At 42.2% G+C, this 16,146-nt stretch overlaps 1 protein-coding gene across 3 annotated transcripts in view; it reads right to left on the bottom strand.

Moving 5' to 3' along the window:
* Positions 1-4,654, bottom strand: part of unc45b (unc-45 myosin chaperone B) — a 47,370-nt gene extending 42,716 nt beyond the window's left edge. For 2 of the 3 annotated variants that reach the window (XM_052019914.1, XM_052019913.1), the window contains exons 1-2: positions 4,642-4,654; positions 3,579-3,733 (exon numbers count right to left, since the gene is read on the bottom strand). In XM_052019914.1, the coding sequence (XP_051875874.1) occupies positions 3,579-3,733; positions 4,642-4,654 (168 nt within the window). Of the gene's footprint in view, positions 1-3,578; positions 3,750-4,641 lie in introns of those variants that run through there. The other variant, XM_052019915.1, reaches the window with a different exon arrangement.
* Between the last annotated feature and the right edge of the window lie 11,492 nt (positions 4,655-16,146).

Raw genomic sequence — 16,146 nt, forward strand, 5'->3', positions numbered from 1 at the left:
GTGGAATTCTTTACCCAATTCTTTACCATGCCAACTGAAGCGAAGCAAGGAGGCAGCTCACCACCACCACCTTAATGGATGGGCATGAGATGGAGGACCTGCCAGATGCCCACATCCTAGGAATTAATTTAAAAGATGATCTCCTGTCTTCACTCGAATGAGGGTAATTGTTTTTTATTTCAATCAGGTTGATGTGGGACCTTTCTTTGCAAATTATTAGCTGCCAGGTTTCCTACATCACAACTGTACCTAAACTTCAAAGGTGCTTCAGGTGCTTTAAAGGCTTGGAAACAGAAGACAGAACTTGCTAGAGATACTTGGCAATTCAGGTAGCATCAGTGGGGACAGAAAGAGTTAACATTTCAGGTTGACGAATGGCACTTCATTGGAACACATTAACCCAAAATGCTAAGAGTAATTCTCTATCCACAGATGCTACCTGACCTGCTGAGCAATTTCTGTTCTTATTTTAGCTTTCCAGCACCTGTAACATTGGGTCAATCAAAGTTTGTAGATGGCACTTCAAAACTGCATGATATTTTTAACCTCTCTATGGCTCAGTGTTTGATTAAGGCCATTGGTTTTGCCTTTAATTTCACTGCCTTCAAACCTAACTTGCTGCACGTTAATTCTAAGCCATTGTCCTCTCCCTCTTAACCTTTCCTTTTTGAGGTATCCATTGGCTGTTCCCTCAACCTTATCTTGGGATGATTTGCTGGAGTCATAGTGTAATACAACATGGAAACAGGCCCTTCGGCCCAACTCGTCCATGCTGACCATGGTGCCCACCAAGCTAGTCCCATTTCCCCACATTTGGCCCATATCCCTCTGAACGCCTCCTATCCATGTATTTATCGAAAGGTCTTTTAAGTGTTGTTAGTGTACCTGCCTCAACCATTTCCTTTGGCAGCTCATTCCATATACTCACCATCCTCTGCATGAAAAAGTTGCCCCTCAGGTCCCTTTTAAATCTTTCACTCCCACCTTAAACCTATACCCTCTAGTTTTTAGTTCCCGTTCCATGGGAAAAAGATTGTGTGCTTCTACAAGGTTACTGCTCAATCTCCAACGTTCCAAGGAATGAAGTCCAAGCCTGCCCAAACTCTCCCTATAACTCAGGCTCTCGAGTCCTGTCAGCATACTTGTAAATCTACTCTGCACTCTTTCAAGTTTAATGATGTCTTTCCTATAATAGGGTGAACAAAACTGTACACGTTCTCCAAGTGCGGTCTCGCCAACATTAGGTTAATGGCCAGTTGTTGCAGCTCAAACGATCACTGGTACTCAAACAAACTCTCCCCATAAATAACCACAATTTGTGAAAATTGGACAAAATCTTCCAGGGATGTAACTGTTAGTTAGTCAGCTTAAACCCTCTGCCCCTGTAACCTTCTGTACATGGAAATGATAATGCCACAGCAAAGACAAAAAGGCATCTGGGACCTCAGTAAATGATAAGACAAACATTCCCAATCCTTACATGAGTTTATAGATTGAGAAGGATACAAAGAAGCAGAGAAGAAAATTGGATCAACATCAACATTGATTTTGATGTCAACATTGATTTCTCTAACTTCCAGTAACCCCTCCCCTCTGTCGCTCCCCCCCCTTGTTTTCCCTTATCGCTCTGGCCCCATTACCCCTTCTATTTACCCTTCATCCCTGCCCTGCCCTTGCGACCTGCCCATTACCCACACCCACCTCCCTCTGGTTCCTCACCTCCTTCATTCCATGGTCTACTGTCCTCTCCTATCAGATTCCATCTCCTTCAGCCCTTTGCCTCTTCCACCTATCACCTCCCAGCTTCTTATATCATTCCAACACCCCACCCACCCACCTATCTTCCCCCTCTCACCAGGATTCACCTATTACCCGCCAGCTCTTGCTCCTCCCACTCCTCCCACCCTTTTATTCTTTTATTCTGGCTTCTGTCCCCTTCCTTCCCAGTCCTGATGAAGGGTCTCGGCCCGAAACATCGACTGTCCATTTCCCTCCATAGATGCTGCCTGACCCGCTGAGTTCCTCCAATATTTTTTTTGTGGGTTGCTCCAGATTTCCAGCATCTGCAGTCTTTCTTGTGAACAATTACCATGGTTTCTTTTCTCAGCCAGCAAGATGCATTAATATTTACAACATCATTTAATCCCCAGAATCATTTCTACACTGAGTTGAATGAGCAATTAACAAGCAACTCTAGAAACTTGTGAATTATAACAGGGAGGATAAGGTTGAGAGGCCACTTAAATGAAGCTATTGATGGAGCAGTGCAAGTCAACCAGCAAGTTCAGGAGATCGGTAATTCTTTGATGCACCTCTCCAGTGTTGATAATTTCTACATTAATAACAGTAGACACTTGTAGTCTGGGTTTTAATTTCACCAAGATCTGGCCTGTAATATGTGTGAGGTAGATTAAATATCATGTCCTCAGACTCATTGAGATCAACATAAATTAGATTTATCCAAATGTCTTCATTCAGCTCTTTGGGTAGCATTGTGCTGCTCATTTCCGAATGTCTTTCATCTTAGCCCTTGATGCATGGTAATGCTCTCATAAGAAAAGCTTATCAGACAATAACCTGCAGTTTGTTATCAGGAATCTTTATTTTTAATGCACAGTGGATAATGGATTTCCATTAATTTCCCCTTAGAATTAATTTGCTTTCAATAATGTCCCATTTGATTCATCAATTTGATCATCAACATGAGAAATTTTAGGCAAAAACAGTTCCAGAATCTAGAAAGCAGAGCCCTAAGCCTAATTGTAACAGACCAGCTTGTTCAAAGAGCAATCCAGTTATCCTCATACCCCCATTTTACCCCCTGTCTCTGCATTTCTCTCCTTCAAATACTGGCCTTTTGAACAGCTACAATCAATCTGTTTCCACGAAACTATTAGGCAAAGCATTATAAACCCCAAGGATTCGCTGCATATAAAAGTATTTCCCGCACATGTGATATATCATAGATATATATGTATTGCAATGGAAGTCATAATCATGGAGTTTATGGTGAATTACAGAATCATAAACACAGAAGGAAGCCATTCGGCCTAATCTTGTCAATGTTGACTCTGGAAGTGCTTTCATAAAAACACAGAAAAAAGCAGGGGTAGGCCATTTCGCCTCTCAAGCCTGTTCTACATTCATTAAAGATGTGGTAGATCCTCTAGCCCAATCATATTCCTGCTCTCTTTCCGTATTCCTTGATGCTTTTTGTGTCTAGAAATGTATTTACCTCCATCTTAAATGTATTCAGTGACTCCAACATTCTATCCCACAGCCCAGCAAAAATTTCTTTTCAAATATTTATCTAAATGCCTTTTGAACATTCCTATTTTAATGCCTCACTGTGCTTCTGATTATGTATTTTCTAAGTGGGGTCTCCCAGTCCTGATGCAGGGTTTTGGCCTGGAACGTCAACAATTTCTTTCCTCCCACAGATGCTGCTTGACCTGCTGAGTTCCTCCAGCTGATTGTTTGTTGCTGTCACTTTGGTTATTTGTACATGGGGAACTCCTGCTACAGAATGAAGGCGAATTTGTCGATTACAGTTGCAATCATTTGGAGTCAGTGCTTACCTTTTTCAAGTAGCATGCCGCTCGGTTTCTGTAAAGTGTAGCCAGAACCTTCTTCTCTTTGGTCAGCTGAATAGCTTTGGTGTAGCAGTCAATAGCTTTGTCATAGTCTTTGTTCTGAAAGAATTCATTGCCACTCTCCTTCAGCTGAATTGGATCTTCCATCTGCAACCAGTGTAAAGTGAAAGGTTACCCTTTTGGGAACACATAAGTAACCATGTGAAAACACTGTTCATTTAAATAGCCCAAGGGCAAACACTCGTTTATTCTACCTTTGTGTTCAATTTTGGCACAATGGGGGAGTGCTTAATATGAAAATATCTTTGTGCTTTAGTGCTAACTGTGGCTTAGCACCTCTCAAATTTTCCTTTCCCTCTGGTCAAGTGTGTGTTCATGTCTCAGTCTGGAGCACTGAACCAACACACAAGATGCTGGAGGAATTCAGCGGGCCAGGCAGCATCTATGGAAGCAAATGGACAGTCGACTTTTCGAGTTGTGACCCTCCATCTGGACTGTGGGAGAACTGTGTTTGACATTTCCACTCTGACTATCTACCCCATCTATGTCCTTTCATAATTTTATATACTTCTATCAGCCTCCGCCGCTCTAAAGAAAACAATCCAAGTTTGTTCAACCTCTCCTGATATGATGGCCATATGTGTCTGTGCCTTAGACGTTACTTTCTGGGGTGCAATCTCTTTTCTCTTTGTTGGATATAGGAAGTGCTGTATTCAGTCCTGCCACTGTCTTATCTGGAAGTCAATATTATTGTCATTTCTTCCATAAACTTCAACAACTCATATTGTTGGTGATTATATCCTGTTCTTCTTCTTTAAGATAATATACTGCCACTGCCTTGGAATAGCACTGTTTCCCTGAACATTTTGCACAAGCCCACAAGTAAAACTGCATTGATTCTTCCTGCAATGATAAATTTCCACTGTGTGCATCCCCACTTTGCACAGATCAAAGTCATCAACCCTGAGATAGCCGCTTCTAACAGCGGACATTCATGGAGACAAGGTCACACAATGTCTGTCCTCCAATCACCTGCATGATAGGACACCCATCTCAGCCATTACTGATTTTAGTCATCAATTATAGAATCAACTGACTCTGTTACTTGACTGACTGACTCAGTCAAATAACAAACGTCCCGTCTCCTTTATTTTTATAACCAATAATAGCAGTGCTCAAAGGAAATGAAAGTAACATGCATTCTGGTTTTTTTTAGTACTGGTATCGTTCACAAGAGTTTCCAAAAGGATTCTCTTTAATCCCTGCAGATTTAAAGTCAATTCTGCTGGGTTAGCCACCCGTAACCTTACCTCACCAGAAATAGTCTCCTCCCATCTCTCAGAATGAAAAATCAGACTTTTGCAAATCACCAATCTAAACAAATTTCCTGGAAACTAAGGAAATTGGTTCTAACACGGTTCTCTAACCCCAAGTGAGATGGTTGTAGATTCATGTCCCACTCCGGAGACTCAAGCGCAAAGAACTTGGCCAAGACTCTGGTGCCCAACTGAGGGAGCCCTGCTTTGTTGGAAGTGCAGCTTCTCAGGTGAGACATTAAACTGAGACACTACCCTGTCCTTCATAAACCAGTACCTTTGGACGAAAAAGATCAAACTTTTCTTGAGTGCCTCAAGCAAATACATCCTATAACAAACCAGAGTAAATCAACTAGATATTGCAAGGATGTTTGCATAACTGCAAGATATCCCAAAACATTTTCCAGACCAATGAATTGTTTCTGAAGCATAGGAACTGTTTGTAATATAAGCAGCCAAAATGTGCAGAGCAAGTTCCAGAGGCAGCAATAAAAAAGCGTCCTGATAATCTGTTTTAAAGAGGCAAAATATTGGTCATGACACTGTGAAGAGAACCACCCTGTTCTTGTTGAAAAACTGCAGCAAGCTATTTTACTTCCACTTGAATGAACAGACAGGGCCTTGGTTTAAATGCCTCATGCAGTGTAGCATTCCTTCATTACTGTACATGGGTGTTTAAACTGAACCCCATATTCACATCTCTGGAGTGGCACTTGAACTTTCAGACTCAGGGGTAAGGGAGCATTGTACTCCCAAAGGATACTGACTCTCTGAAGGATTGTGCTGAGCATTCCATCTAACAAATTCACATACTCCTATATCACACACTTAAACATTACTGGTAGTACAAATTGGCATTTCTCACACATATTTTCCTCAAATTGAGAAAAATGTAACTCCTTGTGTCAAAAGCACTAAACAGGCCTTTTAAAATAGAGAAATATTTCCATAAAGCTGGTCAAATAGCTTTCACCTACCAAATTACTATTCATTTGCGCATCATTTTGAATCTTTTTATGTTTATAGTACAACTAGGGAAAAGACTTATCTGACAAAGGGGCTTTGATCTGAAGTGTCAAATTTGTTTCTCTTCCCACAGATGCAGCCTGACCTGCTGACTATTTCTAGTATTTTCTGTTTTTATTTTAAAAGATTTATCTATCCTTTCCCGTCCTTAGATTCTGCGGTTTATAGATTGCCAAATCTGAAGTTTCTTCTTCATTTAGCCTTGCTGAGAGCCACATTTAACAATGGATTTGTCTTCCAGCCTTATTGAGTGAATTACTGATTCAAACTCACATGCATCAGCAAAACTCAAGATTTGGATTTGTCACAGTACATCATTGCGTGTTTCAATTTGCCAGCACATTAATGAAATGCTTTAATTCCACCTAACTCAGTATAAATTAAACCAGGAATAATCCAAGGTTGTGGAGGAAGGACTGAGGGTCAAGTTGCTTCTTAACTTTATCCCCAGGATGAAGACTTTAAATTGCTGGTTATAAGCTAAGTACAGCATAGAGTTGGTTATCTTGTAAATTACTTGCTTCATTAAAATAAACCCATGACTATATCATCAAACAGACTGCCCAGAAACATCAGATATTCCTCTTTAGTCCAGATCCTTTTAAAGTTATTATTTACATCTCAACAAAACTTTGATCTTGAGGATGGAAGAAAAACATTTCCCAAACTGTCGTCATTGAAGGTCAGATAGCTGAGCTTTCCTTCACTACAGACAGAAACACTGCCTTCAAAAGTCCTTTTGATTCCATCCCAATCTTTCTTGGAACTAAACAACTTCAAGAAAACAGGAGTAGCTAACCCAAACCCAGCCAATATAAATACAACAAAGAAAGCCAAACTAAAATGGTTTGGAAAGTTGCGATCACTGCCCAGATCACAATCCTGAAGCAGTATCCCAGCTAGAGTTAAGTACACCAAAGCTTTTAAAATTCACTAAAGCACATGACTGATGCTATCTGGCCTGTTAGCCTCCCATATTTGGGTAGCATTACTGAGAACATGTCCTCCTTAACAGTTGCCCAGCTCATTAGCTTGGCATCCTAGAGTAAAAAAACTTATTTTTGCGACTATATAGAAATAAAAATAGAATCTCCTTGAAATGTACAAGTCAAGACCATCAGAGTGTAAGGGGAGAACAAAATAGGCCAATGATTCCAGTATAAATCCAATACTGAACTGATTAAGAATCTCTACCCTTAATAATCTTTCTACCAAACCTGCTCCCACTGATCAGTGGATATTTGAAAGTTTTCAGTTTTATTTCAGATAAATTGGATTTTATTTTATCTGCAGCTTCCAAGATTTTTAATTAATACTGATCAGGACTATTTAAGAGACTCCATCGCCAAAGCAGTTTATTTGCTCATTATCACATTGATTCTGCAGGAGTTTGCTGTGTGCAATTTGGCTGCTTCCCTTCTACTTTTAAGAAACTTTTAAAGTGCTTCACAGGTCGTAAAACACTTTTAGATTGATCTAAGGCTGTAAGTGGTGCCATAGAAATGCAAACTTTTCTTTCAAAATGATTGGAGAAAGCTTAAAATATCTCAAACAGTTACAAAAAGTTGCTTACCTACCCTGTTGAAGGCAGTGCACCAACTTGTTCCGTGTATTGTGTGCTATGTCACGCTTCTTTGCACACTTTTTACTTGTGCTAATGTGACCTGTTCAGTCTATATATATACATATATATGCCTCAGTGAAATACTCCAAGGCAATGTAATGACCCTGGTGCTGGTAGGGAAATATTTTGCTCATCCAAATACTTACTAGTCTATCAACTCCTTTGTGATTGCCATTAGCAGAAAAATCGTCTTAAAGGAAAAACATCTTATGATACTGACCACAGTGCTGTTTGGATTAAATTCTCTATGAATGGTTTAGTTGTAATGTTTTTCAGACCCCCTTTCAAATCAAGTTAGAACTGTCCACGTCTATTTAGAGAACAGAGAGACAGCTGAAGATTGGGAACAAGTGGTGTGATTGACATAACCAAGAGAGACAACTATTAGCAGCTGCTAAACCAGGGAGTTCCAGTAACTTCCAGCAGTTTCCTTATTCCTTTGTTAAGTTTGCCATATGCAGTGATACGTTTAACTGCGTTTGTTGCCTGTTGCCCTACTTGAGTGAAACTGAGCACAAAATTCTCTACCCTGGAGGACTGTGGAGGCTGGCTCATTAGGGGTATTTAAAGAGGAAACAGATAGATTTATGGAAGATCATGAAATTGAGGGCTATGGAAAACTGACAGAGAAAAGGAGGCAGATCAGCCACAATCATATTGAATGGCAGGGCAGGGTTGAGGGGCTGAGTGGCCTACTCCTGCTCCTATTTTCTTGTTCTTATGTTTGAAGTCCATATTGGCATTCCCAAGGCACTTCTGAGAGCCTGCTGTCTTCAAGAGAACTTAATTCCACAAACAGTCTGCTCACTCTAGTGAGATGAGACATGTATTATGGCACTAATTAACATAGAATATAGAACATAGAGCAGTACAGCACAGGAACAGGCCCTTCAGCCCACCATGTCTATGCTGAACATGATGCCAAATTAAACTATATCTCTTCTGCCTGCACTTGATCCATATCCCTCATTGCCTGCATATTCATGTGTCTACCTAACAGCCTCTTAAACGTCGCTATCGTATCTGCTTCCACCACTCCTGGCAGCACATTCCAGGAACCCACCACTCTCTGTGTAAAACATTTGCCCCACACATCTCCTTTAAACTTTCCCCCTCTGACCTTAAATGCATGCCCTTTAGTATTTGACATTTCTACCCTAGGAAAAAGATTCTGACTGTCTACCCTATCTATGCCTCTCACAATTTTGTAGAGTTCTACCAGGTCTCCTCTCAGCCTCTGATGCTCAGAGAAAACAATAAATTTTGTCCAACCTCTCCTTATAGCTAATACCCTCTAATCCAGGCAGCATCCTAGTAAACATCTTCTGCACCCTTTCCAATGCCTCCCCACCCTTCCTGTAATGGAGCGACCAGAATAGCACACAATACACCAAATGCGGCCCAATCAAAGTTTTATACAGCTGCAACATAACTTCCTTACTCTTATACTGAAATGCCCAGACCAATGAAGGCAAGCATGCCATACACCCTCTTTACCATCCTATCTACTTGCATTGCCACTTTCAGGGAGCTACGGACTTGGACCCCAAGATCTGTCTGGACATCAATGCTGTTGAGAGTCCTGCCATTAACTGTATACTTCCCCTTTACATTCCCCTCACGCTTGCTTGGATTAAACTCCACCTGGCATTTCTCTGCCCATATCTGTAACTGATCTATATCCTGCTGTATCCTTTGACAGCCCTCTATACTGTCCACAGCTCCACCAATCTTTGTGTCGTCTGAAAATTTACTAACCCACCCGTTCACATTTTCATCCTAGTCATTTATATATAGAGAGAGAGAGAGAGGCCCCAGCAATTTGAAGAAAAGAGGAGCGTTTTTCTGTTGTTTTGGGTTATTCCTCATTCAACATCATGATCACAGTTGATCTGGCCATTATCAAAATGTTGTTTGTGGGATCTTGCCGTGCTGAGATTGCTGTGTTTCCTTCAGTGGACTGCATTTTGAAAGTGCTTTATTGGCTGAAAACTAGGTTGACCACTTGTCACATTTAGGAGAATCAGGCGCTATAGAAATCTACTCCAGCTGCCCCCAAGAGTGGCTGTATTGGATCCACAGTCCCCGAGCCCCATAGGCCATTGGGAGATGGAGCTAGGTCCCGGTGATGGTAGCACCAGGAAGGGTGGAAAGAATGCAGGGGAGATTTATGAGGACATTGCCAGGACTCGAGAGACTGAGTTATGTGGAGAGGTTGAACCGGTTGGGACTTCTTTCATTAGAACACAGGGGTGATCTTATAGAGGTGTATAAAATCATGAGGGGCATTGATAGAGCGAGGGTGCATAGTCTTTTTCCCTAGGGTTGTGGAAAAAAGAACTAGAGGGCATAGGTTTAAGATGAGAGGGGAGAGATTTAATGGGAACCTGAGGGGCAACTTTTTCACCCAGAGGGTAGTCAGTATATGAAATGAGCTGCCTGAGGAAGTGGTTGAGGCAGGTATATTAACAACATTTAAAAGGTACTTGGACAGGTGCATGGATAGGAAAGGTTTGGACAGATATGGGCCAAACGCAGGCAAATAGGACTAGTTTACATGGGAATCTTGGTCAGAATGGACCAGTTGGGCCGAAGAGCCCATTTCCATGCTGTATGACTCTATGACTCTATGACTGTTGTCCAGAAGGAGGCAGCAATGACAGCAGGGTCTCAAAGACAGCAGCAAGCTGGAAGACGCAACAGGCAGAGTGGGGTCTTAGAGGAACCAGCTGTATTGTGGAGGGCCGTGGCTGTCACATGACAGCACTGCCCATTACCTGGTCAAAAGACACACCACTGTCAATCAAGGTTTGGCTCCACCCCACCCGTCAGTGCCCACCTGACCATTGGTCCCTTTAAGCACCTTTGTGCTTGGCCTCAGGCCATTGACCTTTTGTGATCGATTAGTCCTTGCTGGCACCAGGCCATTGGCCTTTTTGAATTACCTGGGCTGGACCCCCCAGTACTATAAAGAGTGCCATATGTGCCCAGTTCGTCCTCTTTGATTGCTCCGAGGGATTCGCCCCACTTCATCCCAGGCTGAGGAACCGTGGAACAGCGCTGGAGTGATCGTTGGTAAGGTGTGCACTTCAATAGGGTTAGGAGTGTTCTAGTTAGTATCCCCGGGAGCGTAGACCCGTGCCTGCACTGAGTCAAGGGGTAGCGGTTATCGTATTGCTTTTCCTTGATTGTCTGTACCCAGTTCATTGTGTGTGCGTGTGTGTATTTTCCCAGCTCACTATCACCGGTGCGCGTGCGCATGTGTTTGTGTGTGTGTGTGTGTGTGTGTGTGTGTGTGTGTGTGTGTGTGTTTGTGTGTGTGTGTGTGTGTGTGTGTTTGTGTGTGTGTGTGTGTGTGTGTGTGTGTGTGTGTGTGTGTGTGTGTGTTGCTCCCGTTACCTTTTCCCTGCATTTGTCTTTGTAAATAAATCATTTATCTCTATGTCTGTGTTCAGAGTCCTTGTCCTTCGAGACCTCGAATCTGTTTCACAACACCAGCAGAGAGGGCAGAGAGGGTGGGGCCCTAGGGATTGGAGAGGTGAAGAGCAAGTTCATCCAGTGTAGGGAGCCTCACTGCAACTTGCTCCAATATCAGGGTCTACTTTTGCGACCCCAATGTTAAGCACAGTGAAAACACACCCTCAAATTGCTAAATCCAAAGATCACAGTAGGGGGAGGGAAGAATATACTGCAGTTACCTGCCCAGGTTCCTCTGATTGCATCTTCAAACCCACAACTCGTACCACCAGGAAGAAAAACAGCAGCAGGTTCATGTCAGCAACACACCTGCAGGTTCCCTCCAAACTGCACACCATCCTGACTTGGAAATATATTGTTGGTCTTTCATAGCCACTGGGTCTAAATCCTGGAACTCCCTCCCCAACGGCATTGGGGTAGCACCTTCACCAGAAGGAGTGTAGCAGTTCAAGGCAGTGCCTCACCACCACCTTCTAAAGAGCATTTGGGGATGGGCAGTAAATGCTGGTCTTGCCAATGATGCCAAAACAAAATGAATGTATAAAAAGAGGGGCAGAGACTGCAAAGGAAAGAGCAGTTGTGGCAACAGTGAGGATAGAGGCCTAGAGGTCCACCATCCAGCCTGAACTCCCTCCTCTCTCTGGGTGAGTGTCCCACCTGCCTGGGTAATGTGCCACACACTCAGTGTAACCAGCCCTGATAGACACTTTCCTGCTGCTTGACTTAGAGCAGCTAATCATTCACTCACCAGCACTACTCTATCTTCAACGCGAGATCCTCACACTGATTGGGTCTCCCTCATGTAAAACTGTCACAAGGGCAGAGCCAACGCAAACGCCACCCGCAAACTAATCAGCCCCACCCTCTTTATATTTCAATTGATAATTGGATTATTATTGTGACATGTACAGAGATATAGCAAAAAACTTTGTTCTGCATGCCATCCAGACAGATCATTCTGTACTTAAGTACATTGAGGTAGTACAAAAGGAAAAGTAATAACACAATGCAGAATATGGTGTTACAGTTACAGATAAAGTGCAGTGCAGGTAGACAAATAAGGTGCAAGGGCCATGACAAGGTAGACTGAGATATCAAAAGTTCAGCTTTATCATACAAGAGGTCTGTTGAAGAGTCTTATAACAGCAGTGTAGAAGCTGTCCTTGAGCCTGGTGGTACGTGTTTTCAAGCTTTTGTATCTTCTGCCTGATGGAAGAGGGCAGAGAGAGACTCTCCGGGCTGGAGGGATCCTTGATTATATTGGCTGCTTTCCTGAGGCAGTGGGAAGTGTAGACAGAGGGGAAGTTGGTTTTTGTGATAGACTGGGTTTTGTTCACAACTCTCTGCAATTTCTTACGATCTCGGACAAAGCAGTTGCCATACCAAGCTGTGATGCATCCGGATAGGATGCTTTCTATGGTGCATCTGTAAAAATGGACATATAAACAGTAAGTGTCCCACTCTATCATTTTGAAAAGGTGGTCACTCTATTCTAAAGGTGGTCTGGGAGTTCATGAAAGAAATGTAAAAGATACTATTAAAAATGGAAGCCCTTTCTTCTAGTGTGAACTGGAAACTTATTTCTCAGAGTGAAATATGATAAGGACCACTTCTGGGTGATTTTGCATCACTCAGGAAATACACAACAACCCTTTATCTGAATATACCAGAGAAATGCAAATTGTTGCTGTGCAATGAGGTTGCAACAAGGTCAAAAGCTCCATTACAACTAAGACAAAACCTGCTGCATGATTTATTTGGGTAAATTTTATGACAGGCAACAAATAACTATCGGGAATAATTATTGACAACTATTGATTCAAACATGGTGTTTAGGAAGATGGAGATAGAAGAGGCTGCAGATGCTGGAATCTGGAGCAAAAAACAAACCACTGGAGGAACTCAGCGGGTCAGGCAGCATCTGTGGAGGGAAAGGATCTGTCGATGTTTTGGGTCAATTTCCAAAATGCTTCACTTCACATTTGTCCAAATTAAATTCCATCTGCCATTTCCTTGCCCACTTTCCCAGGTGATCTATACCCTGTTGTAACGGTAGACAATGTTTTTCACTTCCACTACAGCATCAATTTTGGTGTCATCCACAAATATACTAACATATCAATGTATCAATCTATCAACATATTTCTGATATTGGATCCTGTCTGGCTACAGAAGTGCCTATATATCATCTTCTGGGCTCTCATTCCCTGTAAATCTCCCTTTCTTTTCTCTCCAGAATGCACCATTGAATTTTCAACTCACCCTGCCTGTTTACCATAGAACCATAGAACAATACAGCACATTACAGGCCCTTCGGCCCACCATGTTGTGCTGACCTTCAAACCACACCTAAGAACCTCTCTTTAGCCCCTCTGAAGGTAAAGTCAGTACTAAAGAATGAAAATAGTTTTAATTCTTTTCTTCCGTGTATTTGAAAATGCTGTCCAACGTGTCTGTCAGGAATTGTGTGCCCATCTGTAACACTAAAAGATTGTCGCTCCTGATAAAAACAGAACATTGCCTCTCAGTGTGTGATGTTTGTGCTGTTGTTTGTTCCTCAACACCTCCTCTCTACCCAACACGGAACATGAGTTCATGAACTACTTTTGGAAATGGCAGAGTAAGCTTTCCCCAAATTGTGCTCTGAACACAGGAGAACTTATTCTGACATAGAAAGAGGCCATTTGGCCTATTAGGCCGACGCTAACTCCCAAGGGAACAATCCATCAATCCTATCCCCACCCCCCCTTTATTTCCCTTTATCCCTGCAATCTATTTTCTCTAATGAGCCAATCAACTTCCCTATGATTCCCTGGCCAAAGATTGTTGCTGCTTCACTCCCCAGAAGGCATTTATGTCACTGCATTTCTATCTGGTTTCAGAGCACTGAAATATCGATATAATAATGATAATATTACTGATAATATCCAAAATCATCAACCAACAACAATGAAAATCAACAATAAAACTGCAGATACTGGAAACCTGAAACAAAACCTGAGACTGAGGGGTGATCTGTTGGAAGTGAATAAAATTATTGGGGGCATATATAGGAAGGACAAGCAATATCTTTTTCTCATTACTGAGCGATCCAATACCAGAGGGCATGCATTTAAGGTGAGAGGGGTTAGGTTCAGAACAGACGTGAGGGGTATATTTTTTACTGAGAGAGTGGTGGATGCCTGGAATGTGTTGCCTGATAGAGGGTGGTGAAGGCAAATTCATTGGGGACTTTTAAGAGGGGCTTGGATGGGCACATAAATCAGAGGAAAATAGAGGGATATGGGCATTCTGTAGGTAGCAGGGAACAGCTATGTCGGCACAACATTGTGGGCCGAAGGGCCTGTTCTGTGCTGTAGTGTTCTATGTTCTATAAAATTAGAAAACGTGGAAATATTCAGCAGATCAGACAGCACAGGTCTCCAACCTGAAACATTAACTCTTTCTCTCTTCCCACAAGATGCTGCCTGACCTGTTGTGTGTTTCCAGCATTTACTGTTTTTACTTCATCAACCATCAATTTCTCACTTTACTTTTAATTGTAAATAGGGCTTGAGATTTTTGGCATTTTTTTTATTTTGGTTTTTGAATGTTTTTTTGTTTATTTTCAATGTTTGGCAAAATCAGTTATTTTTAATTTTGGCAAATGTAACAGTTTTCATTTTCTACAATAAATTTCAACTAAATTGGAGATGACAAGAAATAATAGTTGCACATTCATCGGCTGTGTTTATACTAAATTGCATTTTCCCCCCTGGGTTATGTAGTCATATCACTGACAAGTGTATCGAGTTCATTTGCAACTTATTGAAGAAACTGAAAGCTGAGATATTTGACTGAAGTTTTTTTAAATAATTAAAAATACCAGATTTTGCAAAACAACAAGAATGGGCAAAGAGGCCCCATTCCACTGAGAGTGAATGTAGAGAGGTGAACTTATCTAGGACAGAGAGGCAGTCAGCTACCACAGGATTGAACACTGCATGTCTCCTCAATTGTGACTCTGTCCTCGATGTGAGTGCCCTTGACTCCATCACATAATGAATTACTTGGCTCAGCCTTTCCACTACCCTTGACCCACAAGAAATCAAAAAAAGCCTCAGCACCAAACATTCTCCTCGCTCACATCCTAAAACTCTGCCCAAGGAACCACAGTCACAGGTTCAACCTCAATCTTATCTCCCACATCTGGGAAGAGGAGAACACTCCTGGGACTACAGAGGTGCCAAAATTGTGACCTTCTTCAAGAGATGGTGGTAAATATAGAGGAGTCTCCCTGCTGCCTGTCATAGAGAAAGTCATCACCAGCCTCCTCCCTGTGGCTGAAGAGCTGCTCCCAGAAATGCAACGTGGATTCCATCTAACTAATGACACAATGATTTTTACCATACGATAACTCTAAGAGAAATGCAGGGAGCAGAAGCAGCCACTATATGTGGCTATATTTAACTTCACAACATTCTTTGACTCCATCTATTGAGAGGGAGTGCAGAGGATCTGTCTCAAATTTGGCTGCCTGCAGAAATTTGGCTGCATTTCTCATCTGCTTTACAATGGCGCACAAGCTGTGAACTTAACCAAATGATCTACAACCAAATCTCAGTGCATACTATTGTCAAGTAAGGCTGTACCGTCACCCAACACTTGAGGACAAACATGAAACTGTTCAACATACTGTACATCACCTCCACTCCAGAAACAAGCTCTCTCCAACTTCAGTTATTAAGTTGCAGTACACAGATAATGCTGTATATGTACATAGAACATAGAATAAATAGTACAGCACAGTAGCAGGCCCATTGGCCCATGACGTGATTGCCAACCATGAAGTTAGGCCACATCTGGAATACTGCATTCAGTTCTGGTCGCCCCATTATAGGAAGGATGTGGAGGCTTTGGAAAGGGTGCAGAAGAGGTTTACCAGGATGCTGCCTGCATTGGAGAGTATGAGCTGTTGAGAGAGATTGGACAAACTTGGGTTGTTTTCTCTGGAGCACCAGAGGCTGAAGGGAGACCTGATAGAAGTTTATAAGATTACGACAGGCATAGATAGAGTGGACAGCCAGTATCTTTTTTCCAGGGTCAATATGTCTAACACCAGAGGGCACGC

Source organism: Pristis pectinata, chromosome 7, assembly GCF_009764475.1.
Source record: "Pristis pectinata isolate sPriPec2 chromosome 7, sPriPec2.1.pri, whole genome shotgun sequence".
Taxonomy (NCBI): Eukaryota; Metazoa; Chordata; class Chondrichthyes; order Rhinopristiformes; family Pristidae; genus Pristis; species Pristis pectinata.